The sequence below is a fragment of the Aquarana catesbeiana genome, linkage group LG03 (genome assembly GCF_042186555.1).
Source record: "Aquarana catesbeiana isolate 2022-GZ linkage group LG03, ASM4218655v1, whole genome shotgun sequence".
Taxonomy (NCBI): Eukaryota; Metazoa; Chordata; class Amphibia; order Anura; family Ranidae; genus Aquarana; species Aquarana catesbeiana.
Window position 1 is genome coordinate 692,570,010 of NC_133326.1, and position 23,113 is coordinate 692,593,122.

The following is a 23,113-nucleotide window of genomic DNA, read 5'->3' on the forward strand; positions in this document are numbered from 1 at the left end:
CGAATGCATAGCAGCGCCCATAGGCATACATGCCCGTGCACCACCGCGTCCACCACGGCCAGCCGGCATGCCAACACCAGTGCCCATAGAAGCAGGCGCCCAAGCACCCACAGGAAAGTGCGCACCAACTCACCCTGGCGCGCGATGATGCCTAATCAGGTAAGCTCTCTGACAGTGCCCCCTCCTCAAGGGCAGACACCGGATGCCCACATGGGCCAACTTGGAGGCATATGAGTCCTTGAAAGCTTGCAGGAGTTCCCCGGCATGCAAATTATCTTCTGGTTCCCATGAATTGTCTTCAGGGCCATATCCCTTCCACTTTATGAGGTATTGGGTTTGATTTCGTCTTTTTCTGCAGTCTAATATTGCCTCTACTTCAAATTCCTCCTCGTTGTCTACAAGGATGGGTTTGGGTGGACCGACAGTACGGCCAACAAAAGAATTGGGGATAACCGGCTTTAAGAGAGATACATGGAAGACCGGGTGCACCTTTAGGGAATTCGGCAGATCAAGCTCGTAGGCAACATCATTAATTTTCCTCCTTACCAGGAAGGGACCCAGGAACTTAGGGCCTAGTTTTCTGGATGGACATGCCAGTTTCAGATTGGCGGTAGATAACCATACTGGGTTACCAGGTTCCAACACAAGTTCTCCACGCCTCTTTTTGTCAAACACCTTCTTATAACTTTCTTGGGCCTTGGCCATGGTATCTTGTAACAGCTTATTGTTCACCGAGAAGAAATTCAGGGTCTCAGATACTGCAGGAACAGAACATTCAGGTATTGATCCAGGTAAAAAGGTCGGATGAAAGCCATAGTTGGCATAGAATGGAGTCTGGTTGGTGGCTGAATGCAAGGAATTATTATAAGAGAACTCCGCAATAGGGAGTAGGGGAGCCCAATCGTCCTGGGAGAATGCGGAGAAGCAGCTGAGATACTGCTCCAGCGTCTGATTCGTCCTCTCAGTTTGCCCATTGGACTGGGGATGGTAGGCCGAGGAGAATGCCAACTCAATTTCCAAGGAGCCACAGAGGGCCTTCCAGAATCTGGAGGTGAATTGGACACCACGGTCAGAAATTATATTCTTCGGAACTCCATGCAGCCTGAAAATGTCTTTAATAAACATATCAGCCATCTCCGTGGCCAATGGGATACCCTTCATTGGGAGAAAATGAGCCATTTTAGACAATCTGTCTACCACGACAAAGATGGAGGAGAAGCCTTCTGATGGGGGGAGTTCAACGACAAAATCCATTGAGATCATGCTCCATGGTCTCTCTGGGACTGGAAGAGGTTTTAACAGTCCCCAAGCTCTGGCCCGGCTGGTTTTGCTTCTAGTGCAAGTATTGCAAGAATCAATGAACCTTCTACAATCCCTGATGAGATGAGGCCACCAGAAGGTACGTAGTACCAGATCACTTGTTTTTCGTGAGCCGAAATGTCCAGCTAATTTGTGATTGTGACACAGTTCCAATACCTGTACCCTTAGTTCTTCGGGGACCACAATCTTGTTTTCATGCCAAAATAGGCCATCCTTGGTACAGGTCCCAGCGGGCGGCATCACCCCCATAGAAGCCCGTCTGATTCGAGAGATTAGATCTTCCTGAAGAAGCAAGAAACTCTCAGGGGGAAGGATGGTATCTGGAGGTGCGGTTTCTTCCGAATCATGGAACATTCGTGAGAGTGCGTCAGATTTAATATTTTTGGATCCGGGTCTGAAGGTGACATGGAACTGGAATCGAGAAAAAAAAAGTGCCCATCTGGCCTGCCGGGGTCTTAACCTCTTAGCCGTTCTCAGGTATTCCAGGTTTTTATGGTCCGTGTAGACCAGTATGGGATAAGCAGCACCCTCCAGAAGGTAACGCCATTTCTCCAAGGCCGCCTTAATAGCTAGGAGTTCACGTGCACCCACATCGTAGTTTCTCTCGGAAGGTGAGAGTTTTCGTGAGAAAAACCCCACAGGGTACAGAAGAGCTTTGGTGCCTTGTCGTTGTGAGAGTACGGCCCCTACTGCAATTTCGGAAGCGTCAACTTCCAACACAAATGGTAGAGCTGGGTTGGGGTGTTTTAAAATAGTGACTGAGGTAAATAGAGCCTTGAGTTCCTCGAAGGCCGACTGCGCTTTAGGAGTCCAGCAAAACCGACTTACTTGTTTGGTAAGTTCAGTAATAGGAGCGATTATCAAAGAGAACCCTTTTATGAATTTTCTATAGAAGTTGGCAAAGCCAATAAAACGTTGTACCCCTTTCTTATCAATAGGTGCAGGCCAGTCCAGGATAGCAGATACCTTTTGGGGATCCATCTTGATGCCCTCAGGGGAGATGATCAGGCCCAGAAACTGAATGCATTGAAGCTCAAACTCACATTTCTCAAGTTTTGCATAGAGCCCATGTTGCCTAAGTCGGGTGAGAACATTTCGCACATGCCTGCGGTGGTCGGTCAGAGAGGCGGAGAAAATCAAAATATCGTCCAGATAGACTATGACATAGAGGTCTAGGAAGTCACGGAAAACGTAGTTGACAAAGTGCTGGAAGGTGGCTGGTGCGTTGCACAGGCCAAAGGGCATGACAAGGTACTCATAGTGCCCGAATCGAGTACGAAAAGCTGTTTTCCACTCATCCCCTTCTCTTATGCGAATTAAGTTGTATGCCCTGCGGAGATCCAGCTTGGTGAAAACTCTTGCGGTTCCCAGTCTCTGGAATAACTCGGGTACTAAAGGTAACGGGTATCTGTTCTTTACAGTAATTTTGTTTAATTCCCGGTAGTCGATACAGGGACGTAGGGTGTGGTCCTTCTTCTCCACGAAGAAAATGCCTGCACCGGCTGGAGACGTGGAAGGGCGGATAAACCCTTTCTTTAAGTTCTCGTCAATGTAGTTTTTTAAGGTGCCCAGCTCCTGCTCAGTTAGTGGAAAAATCCTTCCAAAGGGAACTTCGATTCCAGGTAAAAGTTCTATTGGGCAGTCATAAGGCCTGTGACCTGGAAGAGTCTCTGCCCCCTTCTTACTGAAGACATCCTGGAAGTCCCGATAGGCCTCAGGAAGAGATGGGCAAAGTTTGGTATCCAAATCCAAACAAAGACATTGAGTCGGTGAGACGGGGGTCCCACGTAAGCAATGTTGCCTGCAGTAGTCAGATGAGAATTGGATTCTTCCTGTGGACCAGTCAATGCTGGGGTTATGTGCCTGTAGCCAGGGCATTCCGAGAATGATTGGGAAGAGAGGGGAGGAGATGACGTCCAAACGTAAGAGTTCCTGATGTTCCGGGCCTATGGTGGCCAGTAGCGGAACAGTCTCACAGGTGACTGGACCTGAACTAAGGGTAGAGCCATCATCTAGGAATACTGCAAGACCCTGGGTCTTAGGTTGAAGAGGAATGCCATGATTATTGACAAAGGTTTGATCGATGAAGCCACTGCATGCTCCAGAGTCAATAATGACCGACACCGGGATGTTCTTTCCGGGAAGCTGTAATACAACAGAGATAGTCAAATGGTTACCAGGTTTGGGCAAAACAGATGCACAAGCGGAAGAAGACGTCAGACACTTACGTATCTTGTTAGGGCAGGTCCTCACAAAATGTCCTTGTTCCCCGCAATACAGGCATAGGTTGTGCGTACGTCTGCGCATCTTCTCTTCCGGGGTAAGGGATGGCCGGAGCAGACCAAGCTGCATGGGTTCGGGTGCTTCCATGGCTGAAGTAGAGGAGAGAGGCAATTGGTTGGGGGAACTGGGAACTCTAGGGAGCATCCAAATAGGACGAGGGTGACCAGAAGACCTCTCAGAGCGTCTTTCTCTCAGATGTCGGTCAATTTGAATAGATAGGTTAATAAGTTCATCCAGAGTCTGGGGTATCCCAACACGTGCCAGTTCATCCTTAAGGGGATCAGATAACCCCATCCGAAATTGATGACGCAAGGCAGCGTCGTTCCACTCTGTATCAGAGCTCCAATGACAAAACTCAACTGCGTAGTCTTCGGCCGCTCTGCGGCCTTGATGCAGGGAATGCAGGGCTGCCTCAGCAGTAGTAGTAAGTTGAGGGTCCTCGTATAATTGGGACATTGCCAGGAAGAAAGCGTCCAGGGTATCTAAGGATCTGGACTTCTGCTCCAGTAAATGATGAGCCCAAGTCTGGGGCTCGCCGGACAGTAGTGCAATGACAAATCCCACCTTAGTGGCGTCCAGAGAGAACGTGCGAGGCTGTAGCGCAAAGTAAAGCTCGCAGGTGTTACGGAAGGCCCGGTATTTGCGACGATCTCCAGTAAATTTCTCAGGTGTGGGTACCCTGGGTTCTGGAGGGAGCATTACTACGGAGGATGCTGAGGAGAGTCCAGCAGATGGTGCCCCTTGGGGGGGAGGAGCAGCTTAGAGGGCTTGGACCTGACCCTCTAATCTGGTGTAGCCTTCTTGTAGGCTCTTGACTGCTTGGGTAAGGCCCGCAAGGTGCCTACAAAGTTCATCCATGGGGGAGGCCCCCTGCCCGGACTCGGTCATGCCTGCCTGATACTGTCAAGTCTCTCACTTACCAGACTGGAGAGTCCACTTGGGCAGAGGGTAGGCTCCCTTACGTATCCGACTCGCGGCCCCTGGTAGAGCGGACAGGAGGCCCACGAGTGCGGAGTGGTATGAGAGCCTGTGCAGGAGTCCGTGTTCCGGAGGTTAGCAGTCTTCAAACAGCAGATGATAGTCAGCGGCACAGACAACAGATGCTGAACAGGAGCTGGAGACAGGTTAGTGCACAAGCTGGGTTTGGCAACAGGCGGGCAGCAGAGGTAGAGAAGGAGCAGGCAGAAGCGAAGTCAAAACAGGCCGGGGTCAAATGCAGGTGGAGGTCAGGAGAGTCCAAAAGGCAAGCCGGGTCGTCAACAGATCAGGAACACAGGAATCACAGGAACTAGGAACAGGAAACAGGAAACAGGAACTAGGCACGGAGCTGTTGATCAGGCAGCACTGATCAGAGGGAGAAGCAAGCCTAAATAGGCTGATTGGTGCCAAACGCCGCGTTCGTGCACGCACCGTTACGCACAGGTGCCCGCGCACCCGCATGCAACCGAGCGCGCCCCCGGACAGCGGCATGCACACCAGCACCACCAGGTGAACGCATAGCAGCGCCCATAGGCATACATGCCCATGCACCACCGCGTCCACCACGGCCACCTGGCATGCCAACACCAGTGCCCATAGAAGCAGGCGCCCGAGCACCCACAGGAAAGCACGCACCAACGCGCCCTGGCGCGCGACGACGCCCAATCAGGTAAGCTCTCTGACAGAGGGGGGGAGGGTTCCGAAAAGCAGAGGTTCAATTTTTGTGTGAACCTCCGCTTTAAGTTCCTTTTTTTTCCTCATTAATGTACACACAGCACCCCATATTGACAGAAAAATACAGAATTGTTGACATTTTTGCAGATTTAAAAAAAAAGAAAAACTGAAATATCACATGGTCCTAAGTATTCAGACCCTTTGCTCAGTATTTAGTAGAAGCACCCTTTTGATCTAATACAGCCATGAGTCTTTTTGGGAAAGATGCTACAAGTTTTTTACACCTGGATTTGGGGAGCCTCTGCCATTCCTCCTTGCAGATCCTCTCCAGTTCTGTCAGGTTGGGTGGTAAACGTTGGTGGACAGCCATTTTTAGGTCTCTCCAGAGATGCTCAATTGGGTTTAAGTCAGGGCTCTGGTTGGGTCATTCAAGAACAGTCACGGAGTTGTTGTGAAGCCACTCCTTTGTTATTTTAGCTGTGTCCTTAGGGTCATTGTCTTGTTGGAAGGTAAACCTTCGGCCCAGTCTGAGGGCCTGAGCACTCTGGAGAAGGTTGTTTTTTTATATATTTTTTTTGGATATGTATTATAGCAGAAAGTTAAAAAAAAGTTTTTTTTTTTCAAAATTGTCACTCTTTTTTGTTTATAGTGCAAAAAAATAAAAACCGCAGAGCTGATCAAATACCACCAAAAATAAATCTCTATTTGTGGGAAAAAAGGAGGTCAATTTTGTTTGGGTACAGCGTCGCACGACCACGCAATTGTCAGTTAAAGCAATGCAGTGAAATATCGCAAAAAATGGCCTGGCCAGGAAGTGGGTAAATCCTCCCGGGGCTGAAGTGGTTAAAACATTTTGATACAGCACTACCTCAACCAATTAGAAAAGAAAGATTGGAAAAGGAATTGGGAACACGTTTAGGTGAGTAACATTTGAGTAAAGTACTGAGAGCTGTACATGTTTTAGCGATAGATAGAAACACACTAGAAATTAATTACAAATGTCTAGCGAGGTGGTATACAACTCTCATTAGAACGCAAAGATACCATCCAGAGAATTCATCATTGTGCTGGAGGGGTTGTAATCAGAGGGGCACTATGGCACATATATGGTCAGAGTGTCCCTAGATATGAGAATGTTGGCAGAAGGTGTGGCAATATATAGGCGAGATCGCTGGCACAAATATTTATAATGACCCTTGGTTTTGCCTATTTCATAACACAAAAAATATGATAAAACAATACAAGAATACAGTAGTTCCATATTTAATGAATGCTGCAAAAGGAGCCATACCAAAAAGGTGGTTAGACCCAGAGAGTCCTACAATAGGAAAATGGTTTAAAAGAGTAGAATATATAAACAAAATTGAATATTTGAGATGTAGAGAAGAAGATCATATAGAGAAATTCTCTATTACATGGGAAAAGTGGGAAAAATACAAAAAAATAAGGAATTATGCTGAGATATGGATGGACTAGGAGAAGGGGAAGTCAGAACAGAGATGGTAAATTGGAGGAAGATGAAGAGGAAAGAAAGAGTAGGGAAATAGAGGACAGGGGGGAGGTAATAGAACTCGGGAGGGTGGGGGGAGGGTGGGGAATGGGGATTCATATCATATGAATGTTTTTGGTATACTTTTACATTTTTGTAAATGGAAAATCAAATAAAGAAGTAAAATAAAAAAAATTAAAAAGCAGTGCATGTGACTGTAATGTAAGCGCATGACTCATTCCCCAACTCAAAGGTTTTACTTGGTTTTCAGATGGAAGTGATACAACAGCTGTATAGTCACCTGTTTGCTTCACCAGACCCCCAGAACGGGTGACTATGACCCCCCGCCATGTTCCGTTATCCCATTCACATTACCAGGACTGTCATGGTGTGTGTCTCTGGGTGGAGGGAAGGGGGACCAGCATGTGTCCATTTGCTGATCTCCCCTACCTAGTAAGAAACTAGAAGTAAAGAATATGTTGTCACTTCTAATTTCAGCTGTCACTTTCTGTTGCCACTGTGTTCAGGAAAGAAGCAAATGAAGTGTGATCTGTCTTTCATTAGCTTCCGTGGAGGACAAAGGAGACATCAAAGGTCTGAGTAAATTGTAAGGATTAAAGCCCATAGATCATATTTTTGGGCTTCCATATCTTACCCCAGCCTGTGACCTTTTCATGTTCGAAGGGTTTCAATATCTGTGAAGAGTGACCTCTGTGATCCTGTCAAGCAATATGTCCCTGGACCTGTTGCATGGTAGTTGGAATATGAGAATACTATACCCAAGTTGTTGCTATGATCTCTTATCATTTTTAAATGCCTGCCGCCTCAACCTCCGCAACATCTCCAGAATACGTCCCTTTCTAACCAATGACACAACAAAGATCTTAATTCACTCGCTGGTCATCTCTCGCCTCGACTACTGCAACTCCCTTCTCACTGGCTTACCTCTACATAGTCTATGACCTCTTCAATCCATCATGAATGCTGCTTCCAGATTCATCCACCGTACCAATCGCTCTGTCTCTGCTACCCCTCTCTGTCAATCCCTCCACTGGCTTCCGCTCGGCCAAAGAATTAAATTAAAAATACTAACAACTACGTACAAAGCCATCCACAATTTCGCCCCTACATCACTAGCCTAGTCTCCAAATACCAACCTACTCGTTCTCTTCATTCCTCTCAAGACCTCCTGCTCTCTAGTCATCACCTCCTCTCATGTTCGCCTCCAGGACTTTTCCAAAGTCTCTCCAATCTTATGGAATGCCCTACCCCAATCTGTTTGCTTATCTCCTACTCTATTAGGTTTTAGACAATCCCTGAAAACCCTTCTCTTCATGTTTTTTCATTTTCTCCATCAGCTCACCCCCCCACCACAGTTATTATCTTTTGTTTCCACTTGACCCTCCCTTCTAGATTGTAAGCTCTAATGAGCAGGGCCCTCTGATCCCTCCTGTATTGATTTGTATTGTAAGTGTACTGTCTGCCCGATGTTGTAAAGTGCTGTGCAAACTGTTGGCAATATACTATATAAATCCTGTATAATAATAATAATAATAAAATTAGACATGTTATATTATGTGACAATAAAGAAATTGTATTTTTTATAAATGAACAGTCTGGATGTCTGTAAAATCCAAATCCATTGGGCAGCTTTATGGAATATCTTGATAAATATATTAAGAAAAAAAATAAAATTATATATATATATCTATATATATAGCTATATATATAGATATATATCTATATATATAATTTTATTTTTTTTCTTAATACATTAATCAAGATATTCCATAAAGCTGCCCAATTAAAACAACAATACAATACAGACAACAGAAAAGTATCCATTTAGTGAATTTTGAATGAATGTGTATAAAATGAGATTTGTTTAACACAATATACATTACAATATTACATTATTTAAAGAATACTGATAACTTGACTTGCTAACAGTAAACTAAGTTTGTTTTCTAAGAAAAGAAAAGAAGGTAAAAAATAAATTCCCTTCTGTGAAAAAAATCATGAATCTCGAGAAAAAAATCCCATGAAAATATCAACAATCACTTCACATCCCCAGTGGTTCCATGCAATTAATTCTGGTTTTCTATAAAAGAAGAGTCACTCTGCTTTGGAAAAAATAATAATCTTCATTCAGTGCACAGCATCTCCTGCTTCTCTGAACTTTCCTGATTATTACATACATTTTCAAGTTTATCCTCAGCTCATAAAGTTCATTATTTTTATAGAATTGCATATGAAAAGGGAAGAAAAAAATGAAAACTACCTGATAAATATACATGAAATGCAAGAATTTGGCGTACTACAGTATATCTCCTTATCAATACTTTTTTCAGTTTTATTTGCAGATATTTTTAGCTGGCTTTTGATAATGCTTTAATCTTTTTTTTAAGATCAAAGTAAATCATATTAGATAGAATTAGATATCTAATCCTAGCCAATGCAAATGCAGCTTGTTATGAATCTGTTCAATGTTCAATGATATTTTACAGCCCAACATTTTTTTTTCCTTGGTGCCTTGCTTTTTAACCACTTCAGCCCTGGAAGGATTTACCCCCTTCCTGACCAGAGCACTTTTTACAATTTGGCACTGCGCCGTTTTAACTGCTAATTGTGCGGTCTTGCAATGCTGTACCCAAACGAAATTTGCGTCCTTTTCTTCCCACAAATAGAGCTTTCTTTTGATGGTATTTGATCACCTCTGCGGTTTTTATTTTTTGCACTATAAACGGAAAAAGACCGAAAATTTTGAAAAAAAATGATATTTTCTACTTTTTGTTATAAAAAAAATCCAATAAACTCAATTTTAGTCATACATTTAGGCCAAAATGTATTCGGCCATATGTCTTTGGTAAAAAAAAAATGTCAATAAGCATATATTTATTGGTTTGCGCAAAAGTTATAGCGTCTACAAGCTAGGGTACATTTTCTGGAATTTACACAGCTTTTAGTTTATGACTGCCTATGTCATTTCGTGAGGTGCTAAAATGGCAGGGCAGTACAAAACCCCCCTAATGACCCCATTTTGGAAAGAAGACACCCCAAGGAAATTGCTGAGAGGCATGTTGAGCCCATTGAATATTAATTTTTTTGTCCCAAGTGATTGAATAATGACAAAAAAAAAAATTACAAAAAGTTGTCACTAAATGATATATTGCTCACACAGGCCATGGGCATATGTGGAATTGCACCCCAAAATACATTCAGCTGCTTCTCCTGAGTATGGGGATACCACATGTGTGGGACTTTTTGGGGGCCTAGCCGCGTACGGGGCCCCGAAAACCAATCACCGCCTTCAGGATTTCTAAGGGTGTAAATTTTTTATTTCACTCCTCACTACCTATCACAGTTTTGAAGGCCATAAAATGCCCAGATGGCACAAACCCCCCCAAATTACCCCATTTTGGAAAGTAGACACCCCAAGATATTTGCTGAGAGGCATGTTGAGTCCATGGAATATTTTATATTTTGACACAAGTTGCGGGAAAGTGACACTTTTTTTTTTTGCACAAAGTTGTCACTAAATGATATATTGCTCACACAGGCCATGGGCATATGTGGAATTGCACCCCAAAATACATTTAGCTGCTTCTCCTGAGTATGGGGATACCACATGTGTGGGACTTTTTGGGAGCCTAGCCGCGTACGGGGCCCTGAAAACCAAGCACCGCCTTCAGAATTTCTAAGGGTGTACATTTTTGATTTCACTCTTCACTGCCTATCACAGTTTCGGAGGCCATGGAATGCCCAGGTGGCACAACCCCCCCCCCCAAATGACCCCATTTTGTAAAGACACCCCAAGCTATTTGCTGAGAGGCATGGTGAGTATTTTGCAGCTCTCATTTGTTTTTGAAAATGAAGAAAGACAAGAAAAAACATTTGTTTTTCTTTCAATTTTCAAAACTTTGTGACAAAAAGTGAGGTCTGCAAAATACTCACTATACCTCTCAGCAAATAGCTTGGGGTGTCTACTTTCCAAAATGGGGTAATTTGGGGGAGGAGGTTTTGTGCCACCTGGGCATTCCATGGCCTCTGAAACTGTGATAGGCAGTGAAGAGTGAAATCAAAAATGTATGCCCTTAGAAAGCCTGAAGGCGGTGCTTGGTTTTTGGGGTCCCGTACGCGGCTAGGCTCCCAAAAAGTCTCACACATGTGGTATCCCCATACTCAGGAGAAGCAACAGAATGTATTTTGAGGTGTAATTTCACATATGCCCATGGCATGTTTGAGCAATATATCATTTAGTGACAACTTTGTGCAAAAAAAAATAAAAATAAAAATTTGTCTCATTCCTGCAACTTGTGTCACAATATAAAATATTCCATGGACTCGACATGCCTCTCAGCAAATAGCTTGGGGTGTCTACTTTCCAAAATGGGGTCATTTGGGGGAGGTTTGAACTGTCCTGGCATTTTATGCACAACATTTAGAAGCTTATGTCACACATCACCCACTCTTCTAACCACTTGAAGACAAAGCCCTTTCTGACACTTTTTGTTTACATGAAAAAAATATTTTTTTTGCAAGAAAATTACTTTGAACCCTACAGATTAAAATGGTGGGTATTTCATTTTTTTTTCACACAGTATTTGCGCAGCGATTTTTCAAACGTATTTTTTGGGGAAAAAATACACTTTTTTAAATTTTAATGCACTAAAACACACTATATTGCCCAAATGTTTGATGAAATATAAAAGATGATCTTAGGCCGAGTACATGGATACCAAACATGACATGCTTTAAAATTGCGCACAAACGTGCAGTGGCAACAAAATAAATACATTTTTAAAAGCCTTTAAAAGCCTTTACAGGCTACCACTTTAGATTTACAGAGGAGGTCTACTGCTAAAATCACTGCCCTCGATCTGACCTTCGCGGTGATACCTCACATGCATGGTGCAATTGCTGTTTACTAGGGATGAGCTTCGAGTTCGAGTCGAACTCATGTTCGACTCGAACATTGGCTGTTCGCAAGTTCACCGAACAGCGAACAATTTGGGGTGTTCGCGGCAAATTCGAATGCCGCGGAACACCCTTTAAAAGTCTATGGGAGAAATCAAAAGTGCTAATTTTAAAGGCTAATATGCAAGTTATTGTCATAAAAAGTGTTTGGGGACCTGGGTCCTGCCCCAGGGGACATGGATCAATGCAAAAAAAAGTTTTAAAAACGGCCGTTTTTTCAGGAGCAGTGATTTTAATAATACTTAAAGTCAATCAATAAAAGTGTAATATCCCTTTAAATTTCGTACCTGGGGGGTGTCTATAGTGTGCCTGTAAAGGGGCGCATGTTTCCTGTGTTTAGAACAGTCTGACAGCAAAATGACATTTTGAAGGAAAAAACTCATTTAAAACTACCCGCGGCTATTGCATTGCCGACAATACACATAGAAGTTCATTGATAAAAACGGCATGGGAATTCCCCAAAGGGGAACCCCGAACCAAAATTAAAAAAAAAAAATGACGTGGGGGTCCCCCTAAATTCCATACCAGGCCCTTCAGGTCTGGTATGGATATTAAGGGGAACCCCGGCCAAAATTTAAAAAAAAAAATGACGTGGGGTTCCCCCTAAATTCCATACCAGACCCTTCAGGTCTGGTATGGATTTTAAGGGGAACCCCGCGCCAAAAAAAAAAAAAAAAAACGGCGTGGGGTCCCCCCAAAAATCCATACCAGACCCTTATCCGAGCACGCAACCTGGCAGGCCGCAGGAAAAGAGGGGGGGACAAGAGTGCGGCCCCCCCTCCCTCCTGAACCGTACCAGGCCACATGCCCTCAACATTGGGAGGGTGCTTTGGGGTAGCCCCCCAAAACACCTTGTCCCCATGTTGATGAGGACAAGGGCCTCATCCCCACAACCCTGGCCGGTGGTTGTGGGGGTCTGCGGGCGGGGGGCTTATCGGAATCTGGAAGCCCCCTTTAACAAGGTGACCCCCAGATCCCGGCCCCCCCCTGTGTGAAATGGTAAGGGGGTACATAAGTACCCCTACCATTTCACGAAAAAAGTGTCAAAAATGTTAAAAATGACAAGAGACAGTTTTTGACAATTCCTTTATTTAAATGCTTCTTCTTTCTTCTATCTTGCTTCATCTTCTGGTTCTTCTGGCTCTTCTGGTTCTTCTGGTTCTTCCTCCGGCGTTCTCGTCCAGCATCTCCTCCGCGGCGTCTTCTGTCTTCTTCTCCTCGGGCCGCTCCGCACCCATGGCATGGGGGGGAGGCTCCCGCTCTTCTCTTCTTTTCTTCTTTTCTTCTTTTCTTCTCTTCTTCTCTTCTTCCTATTCATTTTCTTCTCCGGGCCGCTCCGCAATCCATGCTGGCATGGAGGGAGGCTCCCGCTGTGTGACGGCGCTCCTCGTCTGACAGTTCTTAAATAACAGAGGGGGGCGGGGCCACCCGGTGACCCCGCCCCCCTCTGACGCACGGTGACTTGACGGGACTTCCCTGTGGCATTCCCCGTGACGTCACAGGGAAGTCCCGTCAAGTCACCGTGCGTCAGAGGGGGGCGGGGTCACCGGGTGGCCCCGCCCCCCTCTGTTATTTAAGAACTGTCAGACGAGGAGCGCCGTCACACAGCGGGAGCCTCCCTCCATGCCAGCATGGATTGCGGAGCGGCCCGGAGAAGAAAATGAAGAAGAAGAGAAGAAAAGAAGAAAAGAAGAAAAGAAGAAGAGAAGAAGAGAAGAAGAGAAGAGCGGGAGCCTCCCCCCCATGCCATGGGTGCGGAGCGGCCCGAGGAGAAGAAGACAGAAGACGCCGCGGAGGAGATGCTGGACGAGAACGCCGGAGGAAGAACCAGAAGAACCAGAAGAGCCAGAAGAACCAGAAGATGAAGCAAGATAGAAGAAAGAAGAAGCATTTAAATAAAGGAATTGTCAAAAACTGTCTCTTGTCATTTTTAACATTTTTGACACTTTTTTCGTGAAATGGTAGGGGTACTTATGTACCCCCTTACCATTTCACACAGGGGGGGGGCCGGGATCTGGGGGTCACCTTGTTAAAGGGGGCTTCCAGATTCCGATAAGCCCCCCGCCCGCAGACCCCCACAACCACCGGCCAGGGTTGTGGGGATGAGGCCCTTGTCCTCATCAACATGGGGACAAGGTGTTTTGGGGGGCTACCCCAAAGCACCCTCCCAATGTTGAGGGCATGTGGCCTGGTACGGTTCAGGAGGGAGGGGGGGCCGCACTCTCGTCCCCCCCTCTTTTCCTGCGGCCTGCCAGGTTGCGTGCTCGGATAAGGGTCTGGTATGGATTTTTGGGGGGACCCCACGCCGTTTTTTTTTTTTTTTTTTGGCGCGGGGTTCCCCTTAAAATCCATACCAGACCTGAAGGGTCTGGTATGGAATTTAGGGGGAACCCCACGTCATTTTTTTTTTTAATTTTGGCTGGGGTTCCCCTTAATATCCATACCAGACCTGAAGGGCCTGGTATGGAATTTAGGGGGACCCCCACGTCATTTTTTTTTTTTAATTTTGGTTCGGGGTTCCCCTTTGGGGAATTCCCATGCCGTTTTTTATCAATGAACTTCTATGTGTATTGTCGGCAATGCAATAGCCGCGGGTAGTTTTAAATGAGTTTTTTCCTTCAAAATGTCATTTTGCTGTCAGACTGTTCTAAACACAGGAACATGCGCCCCTTTACAGGCATACTATAGACACCCCCCAGGTACGAAATTTAAAGGGATATTACACTTTTATTGTTTGACTTTAAGCATTATTAAAATCACTGCTCCTGAAAAAACGGCCGTTTTTAAAACTTTTTTTTTGCATTGATCCATGTCCCCTGGGGCAGGACCCAGGTCCCCAAACACTTTTTATGACAATAACTTGCATATAAGCCTTGAAAATTAGCACTTTTGATTATTCATGTTCGTGTCCCATAGACTTTAACGGTGTTCGCATGTTCGAACGAACTTTTTTCCTGTTCGCATGTTCTGGTGCGAACCGAACAGGGGGGTGTTCGGCTCATCCCTACTGTTTACATTTGACGCCAGACCGGCACTTGCGTTCGTCTTAGCGCAAGAGCAGGGGTGGGCAGGGGTGCTTTTTTTTTTTTTTCTTTATTATTTTTTTGCTTTTTTATCTTATTTTTAAACTGTTCCTTTCATTTTTTTTTAACCATTTTTATTGTTATCTCAGGGAATGTAAATATCCCCTATGAAAGCAATAGGTAGTGACAGGTACTCTTTTTTTTTTAAATTGTGGTCTATTAGACCCTAGATCTCTCCTCTGCCCTCAAAGCATCTGACCACACCAAGATCTGTGTGATAAAATGCTTTCCCAATTTCCCAATGGCACTGTTTACATCCGGCGAAATCGAAGTCATGAAATGCTCGTAGCTTCCGCTTTCTTAGGCCATAGAGATGTTTAGAGCCACTCTGGTCTCTGATCAGATCTATGGTCAGCTGGCTGAATCACCAGCTGCATTCTCAGGTTCCCTGTTGAGACAGGAGAGCCAGAGAAAAACACGGAAGACGGTGGGGGGGGCATTCCCTCCCACTGCTTGTAAAAGCAGTCTAGAGGCTAATTAGCCTCTAGGATTGCTTTTACATGAAAGCCGACCGTTGGCTGAAAAGAATGATAATAAGATAATACCTAAACCTGCAGGCATCATTCTGGTATAACCACTCAAAGTCGTGAATGGCGTACCTGAAGACAAAAAAAATGGTTAACAATAAAACACAGTAAGCGGTAAAGTATAAAAAATTGCATACCTGAAAAGCAAACATAATAAAACATGACAACAATAAAACATTGCAGAATAGAATACAGTAAAAAAGAGCAGAACAATAGAGAAAGAATAGAGAGAGAGAGAACAATAAACTGACAACTATTTTTTTTTATTTCATGTATTTTTTTTTTTTACACTAACTAACTTTTATAACGGTAACCGGTTCCAGGTTCGGGTCTCTCAAAATGCGATGGCATCTTGGGAGACCCTGTGAAAGTGTGCCTAGTCTGTGCAATGCTGTACCCTATGCTAATACTCAACTAGTGTATGGTAGCGTTCAAAACATTCACCAATGCAAAGACCAGGATTGTCAGGACAGGAGGGACAATAATAGTGGGTGTCACGCCTATATCCGCGCTTGCTTCAGACACGACATCTTTTTGGAGGGGGTTCGCTGGGTAGGGGTACTCGGGAGAACATAAAGAAAATGCCTCTCATGCAGCCGACTGCATTTGGTTGGGGATGTGAATGGGGGGAGTACGGGCGCTGCAGAAGTGGTGGGTTCCCAATTAGGATTGGCGAATGCAGCAGGAAGGGCACTATGGGCACGACGGGCCTGTGTTTGTCTTTTTGGTGGCAGCGGGACACTACTTGTGCTTGCCACCTCACCAGCTTGAACTGCACTTATGGGACTCGCCACGTCACCAAGTGTTACTGCAGTGCTGGTTTGACTACGACCAGGGTGTACTAGGCCACTGGTGCTTGCCAGTTCACCAAAATGCTACCAAAAAAACTGTTAGCGATCGCAGGGATCAGGCCTGACTCTGTGAACGCTGCAGTTATGTGTTTAGTGTTTTGTAAGTGACAGTGATCGATCGATACTGCACTTGGGTGGGCTGGGCCGAGCCGGGCGGAGGGGCAAAATGCAGGTGCTAGCAGGTATCTGGGCTGATCCCGCTAACACTGCGTTTTTGGGAACCCTAAACTGCTGGGGACGCTAGTATAGATCTGATCAGATCGGATATTGATCCATTCAGATACTATACCACTAAGGGAGGTGTACGGTGCGTGGGTGTTAGCAGTACTGGCGCTAACCTGACGCTGCCTGGGGCTGGTGCTTGCCAGTTCACCAAAATGCTACCAAAAAAACTGTTAGCGGTCGCAGGGATTAGGCCTGACTCTGCGAACACTGCAGTTATGCATTTAGTGTTTTGTAAGTGACAGTGATCGATCGATACTGCACTTGGGTGGGCTGGGCTGGGCCGGGCGGAGAGGCAAAACGCAGGTGCTAGCAGGTATCTGGGCTGATCCCGCTAACACTGCGTTTTTGGGAACCCTAAACTGCTGGGGACGCTAGTATAGATCTGATCAGATCGGATATTGATCCATTCAGATACTATACCACTAAGGGAGGTGTACGGTGCGTGGGTGTTAGCAGTACTGGCGCTAACCTGACGCTGCCTGGGGCTGGTGCTTGCCAGTTCACCAAAATGCTACCAAAAAAACTGTTAGCGGTCGCAGGGATTAGGCCTGACTCTGCGAACACTGCAGTTATGCATTTAGTGTTTTGTAAGTGACAGTGATCGATCGATAGTGCACTTGGGTGGGCTGGGCTGGGCCGGGCGGAGAGGCAAAACGCAGGTGCTAGCAGGTATCTGGGCTGATCCCGCTAACACTGCGTTTTTGGGAACCCTAAACTGCTGGGGATGCTAGTATAGATCTGATCGGATCAGATATTGATCCGTTCAGATACTATACCACTAAGGGAGGCGTATGCTGCGTGCGTGGGTGTTAGCGGTACTGGCGCTAACCTGACCTTGCCCAGGGTTACGCATATCACCGCCGGGCGATCAGGGGGCTAAACCTTTATTCGGTAATAAACGGCGGGTGCCCTGACACTATAAAAAATAAACAAACTAACCAGCGTCACCCGTAACGGTTATACGGTGATCAGTGGTGGAAGGGTTAACTAAGGGGCAATCAAGGGGTTAAAACCTTTATTAGATAGTATATGGGGGTCCCTGACGCTATAAAATGCTGACGGCAAACCTAAATATTTACCTCCCTAACTAGGGTCACCAGTGACACTAATACAGCGATCAGAAAAATGATCGCTTAGTGACACTGGTGACGGGGGGTGATCAAGGGGTTAAAACTTTATTGGGGGGTTAGGGGGGGTATCCTAGACCTAAAGGGGGCTACCACTAACTGCCCTACCACACTAACTGTCACAAACTGACACCAATGCAGTAATCAGGAAAAAAAAAAAACTACTTGGTGTCAGTGTGACGGGGGAGGGGTGATTGGGGGGTGATCGGGGGGGTCAGGGGGTAAAGGGGGGTGTATTGTGTGCCTGGCATGTTCTACTGTGTGTGTGTTTGTAGTGTTTGTGCACTCACATTGCAGTCTTCTCTCCTTGGTGCCGGAACGGAAAATACCGAGCCGAGGAGAGATGACATCATTTCCTCTGCCTCTGTGTACTATACAGAGGCAGGGGAATGATCCCATTGGCTGGGAGCGATCGCGAGGGGGGCCACGAATGGATGGCCTCCCCCTCACCTGCGATCGCCGGGGCACAAACGCTGACCGCCTCGGGCACCGGGGGGGGTGTCCGACCGGACCTCCCGCCCGCGGGAGGCAGATCACGTACAGGTACGTGATTCTGCCTGCCTGTGCCATTCTGCCGACGTACATCGTCGTTAGGCGGTCGGCAACTGGTTAAACCTATTCTTGAGGCTATTGGAACACTGATTCAGAAAATTGCATTGGCTAGACTGCATCAGCTCTAGTCTCTTAGGTATGATCTTATTTACGTAATTTTTTAGCAGATTTTTAAAAAGATCTTGCTGATCAACGTATTCTTCAGTTACCTAGTCTGTGATTTTGCATACAAGTTAGCAGATATAGTGAGCGTGTTTTTGTATTTCCAACTGTAATTTTAAATCTGAAACATATATTGGATGCTAAAGTGTAAGTTCTTAACTGTATTATGGTTATGATCGTATTGGAGGTATTTATATTTGCACTGATATTTTATTTTTGCAGATCAAGTACCATAGAGGTTATGGCTACTTATTTAGGTGTTTATTTCATGCTGCAAAGTGATTAAATAAAACACCACATTATAATATTCTGATTTTTTTTATGGACAACCAGGGTGAAGAGTCACATTTTTTTGCTGTATCTCAAAAAGAGCTGACAGGGAAACTTTGGTGCCATTTTTGGAATAAGAGGGTCAGATATACCCAGGAACATTTGAGCATTTGAAAATGTGTCTTGGCCTATGAATCAATGTGATATAACTCATACTGACCAATCATAATACTTTTTTGACTTGTGCTCACTCCAACAAAGTGATTCCTTCCTTTCTATAATGTATGTTAACTAGGCAAGACAGGATCACCAAGTTGTAATATTCTACCTTCAGCAAATGGATCAAAGAAATGTGACCAGAATTACAACCATTCTCCTCTTAGGATTTCAGATCCCTCAAAGTATTACATTTTTTGTATTTTTTCTTTTACTTTTGCTTTATTGCATCACAATATGTGGAAACCTCCTGATCATCACACTGGTGTCCTACAGCAGAACTCTCCATTCTCCCATGTACTTCTTCCTCTCCCAGCTATCTGTATTAGATATATTACTAGTGACTGATATTCTTCCAAACATGATCAACACTATTTTGATTAAAAAAACAACCATGCCATTATCTGATTGTCTTGCTCAGTTTTATTTTTTTGTTATCACAGAATCTTCAGAGTGTCTTCTTTTGACAGTGATGAGTTGGGACAGATATTTGGCCATCTGTAAACCATTGCATTATACTTTGAAAATGAACTACCAGATTTGCTGGATACTGGTTATCCTATGCTGGATATTAGGTGTGTTAGTAGCTTTGTTTTACAATGTAACCATATCAGCATTACAATTTTGTGGTCCCGATATTATTGATCACTTTTTCTGTGACTTTGATCCAATCCTACAACTCTCCTGCTCCGATACCACTGCTGCTCAATTTGAAGTGACAATTTTGGGTGTTATATTTGTTGTCATCCCATTCTTCATTATTATTTTATCATATGCTTATATCATATCTACTATTTTAAAAATCCCATCTATTACTGGCAGACAGAAAGCTTTCTCAACATGCAGCTCCCACCTGACTGTGGTTTGCATCTATTATGGCACCCTGGTTTGTGTATATCTGATACCAAATAGAGGACAGACAAGGGACGTTACTAAACTCATATCATTGCTGTACACTGTAGTCACTCCAATGATAAATCCACTTATTTACAGCCTGAGGAATCAAGAACTGAAAAAAGTTGTCAGCAATCTCATCCAGAACTTTTTGGACAGGCATTTAAGTAAAACGTAACATTTGAAAACATTTATAATAATTTTACATTGTTTTGAAAAATATTTAAGAGCACTAGACCAACCATTCCACCTAATAAATGTTTTTTTTTCATTCAAAATGTTAATGTTTATTGATTTAACATGGTTGTAAACCCCCCTGAGACATTTTTTACATATAGATAAGCCTCTAAAAAGGCTTACCTACTGTATATGTACTGAAAATATCCCCTAAACGTGCGCCGTTTAGGAGGTATTTACCTTTGTAGTGCGCCAATGATGTCATCGGCACATGCGCAGTGAAGCGGCCCTCCGTGCCATTTCTTCCCCAGTGTGTGCCGTGACTGGCGGCTCCCATGCGCATGCGTGGGAGTGATGTCACGTGGCTCTGGCCAGTCACAGAGCTGGAGTCCGTGCCCCCTGAAGGAAGAGGGGCGAAGATGGATGCTTCCACCAGCAGAGACATCGCGGACATTGCAGGCTTCATTTGCAGGTAAGTGCCACATAATGGGCTAGTATGCAATGCATACTAGCCCATTATGCTTTTACTTTGCAGGGGAATAAAGAAGAAAAAACCCATCAGGGTTTATTTCCTCTTTAAGTAGAGACTAGCTGTCACATAGTTTGTTGGAGGCCAAAGAGGTAAGAGGGCTTCCCTTTGATGCAAATAAGAGAGCACCTCGTGATTAGCACTAGTAGACTGCTGTACTGATTGTGTGGGAATGCCAGACAGGGCCCGGAAGGCAGATCTGGTGACCAGGTTCTGAAGGAGCAGGCAGAAAGAGGTAGTCTGGAAGCTGGAGCCAAGGCCATACATAATGAGACGTCAGCCAGGAGCCCAGCCAGGAGCATAAACAGTTGAGCAAAGGTAGAAGGAGCAGAGTCTGGAGACAAGATAGGTCAAGCACAGGAGATCAAGCAGGAGCTAGGCTAAGCTACAAATCAGGGTCATGATCAGGAGAGAGTCAGAGGGATATCCAGGAATAGACCGAGTTGGTAACAGAAAGTCAGGCAACTCGGTAACCAGGGGAGCACAGAAACAAAGATCACAAAGAGCAGAAGAACATCGAGCAATAAGCACATGTCAGGGCTTTCTTTAAATAGGCAGCTTGGTGCCATTCCAAGTACTGGATTTGCGTGGGCATGCTCCAAAGTGCAGATACATGCCAATGCATGCCGATGTGCACTTGTGCACTCAAATGCACCGACGTGTCAGAGCACACTGGTCACTAGCCTGAGTCCATCTACGTACTGACACATGCACATGAGCATTAGCTACAAGAGTACTGGTTCCCTGACACTAAGATTTGCACTTGTTTATAATAATTTTTTCAACTGCAAAAATTAAGAGTTAAACCGCGTACACCGGAAGCTTTTCATCGTCTATTCCGATCGTGTGTATGCCTCATCGGACTTTTTTTTCGAAAATTCTGACAGACCTAGAAATGGAACATGTTCTAAATATTTCCGACTGAACCAATTCCTATTGGGAAAACTGATTGTCTGTATGCTGTTCCGACAGACCAAAAACAGCGCATGCTCTGAAGCAAGTACAAGACGGAAGCTATTGGCTACTGGCTATTGAACGTCCTTTTTCTAGTCCCATCGTACGTGCTGTATGTCACCTCGTTCTGGATGGTCGGACTTTTGTCAGACTTTGGTTTGACTGTGTGCAGGCAAGACCGCTTGAATGGAATTCCGTCCGAGTTTCGTCGGAGAAACCTTCTGAGTTTATTCCAAAGGCAAAGCCGGTCATGTGTACAGGGCATAAGGGGCCATCCTTTCCACCTAACAGTTAAGTCAGTATTTATTGATTCAGATGAAAGCTTAAATGCCAGGGAAAATGTTTGAGAAATATGTAGTTAAGCAAAGCTAAACAAAATAGTAAAGCAAAATGTGCAAACAATTATTTGGAACATATTTATTTTGATTCATTTTGGTTAGAAAGACAACTTTTTTTTAATGTAGGTATGTTGAAATGCTTTGGTACTTTGTACTGGTATGTTGATTGGTTGATATGGTTAATTATTTTTAAAAACTCCAAATTCAATCATACAATACACTATATGACCAAAAAAATGTGGCCAGTGTTCCATGTTTTTGAAATCAGATCTTTTTTATGTTAAAAGTTTTGATATTTGTAAGACATAAAAAGACATTTTACATGCCCCCTGCATATGTGGAGCAGGGGATGCCTCAACTGGCTATGCTTGTCTATCGATCTTGACGGCTTCCTGGCGGGATGGTCTAGGCGGGTTTGGACTGGTCTCTGAACACGCCTGAGCTCATCCCTAACCACAATGCACATTTATGGTGTGATGTGCTGTGTTACAAAAATTGGTCAACACTTTTGTCTATGCTGTGGTCCATTTTGAACAGGCTGTCTTGTTGCAATATTAAAACATGATACAAATGTGCATTAATCCACCTTTTGAAAGCACAGCAATGCAGTGAAAAGTGTACATTGGCCCAAAACAAACATGTAGAATAAGGTGATATGAAATCATTTTAATCTCTCCTAAAAAAAAAAAAAGAAATTTTAGACAATTGTGCCAACAGTTGGAACAGTTTGGAGAAAGCTCTCTTGTGTTCAAGCATTACTGCACCCCTTTACAGAAGGTGGCCTTTACAGAGCCCTGACTTCAACCCTGTGGAACACATTTGGGATGACTTGCAACACCAAATGTAAGCCAGGACTCCTTTTCCAGCATCAGAACCTGACTTCACACATGCTCATTTGAAGAATGGAAGCACATCACCATATACGCACCCCAAAATCTTGTGGAAATTGTTCTCAGAAGTGTAGAGACCTTTATAGCCATAAAGAGGAGAGGGGAGCCAAATCCATATTAATGCATTTTGCCATTATATTACGAATTATATAATATATAATATAATTTTTTATAATGTAAACTGCATAACGACTTTTTAATCTTCAAAATCTTAAATTAAGCATGCATTTTTATTTTAAAAAGAGTAATTTCCTTTATATCTCCCCATTCAAAATGCATTGAAAGTATAAAGGTCTAGTGAATTTTTAGATTAAAGTCTATCCAAAGCCAAAACTTTTTTTTTACATTTTGGATAGTGTTTTTTTTTTTTTATCTGCAACTTATTGGGAGGTTCTCCTTCACTTCATATCCTGTAGAAATATCATAAAGGGAGAGAAAAACTCTCCAAAATGAGGGAAGTTCCAACCAGAACAAAAGTTCACATTGGAGTTTGTGTACATTGGTCTCTTTGGTGTGATCTTTCATTCTTTTGGCTCATATCTATATGTAATTACAAAGTGAGGTAACACAATCACACCCTCCTCCTTTAATGTGTG

The 23,113-nt window shown here is 44.3% G+C and overlaps 1 protein-coding gene across 1 annotated transcript; it reads left to right on the forward strand.

Annotated features, from left to right (window-relative positions):
• Positions 1–18,844: 18,844 nt before the first annotated feature.
• On the forward strand, positions 18,845–19,807 carry LOC141134202 (olfactory receptor 11L1-like). Its single transcript, XM_073623783.1, has one exon. It carries the CDS (start codon positions 18,857–18,859, stop codon positions 19,805–19,807), a length of 951 nt encoding a protein of 316 aa, XP_073479884.1. The 5' UTR covers positions 18,845–18,856.
• The last annotated feature ends 3,306 nt before the right edge of the window (positions 19,808–23,113 follow it).

Excerpts from the sequence above, each read along its gene's own strand:
- LOC141134202 (XM_073623783.1), top strand. The coding sequence starts at position 18,857 with ATGGATCAAAGAAATGTGACCAGAATTACAACCATTCTCCTCTTAGGA.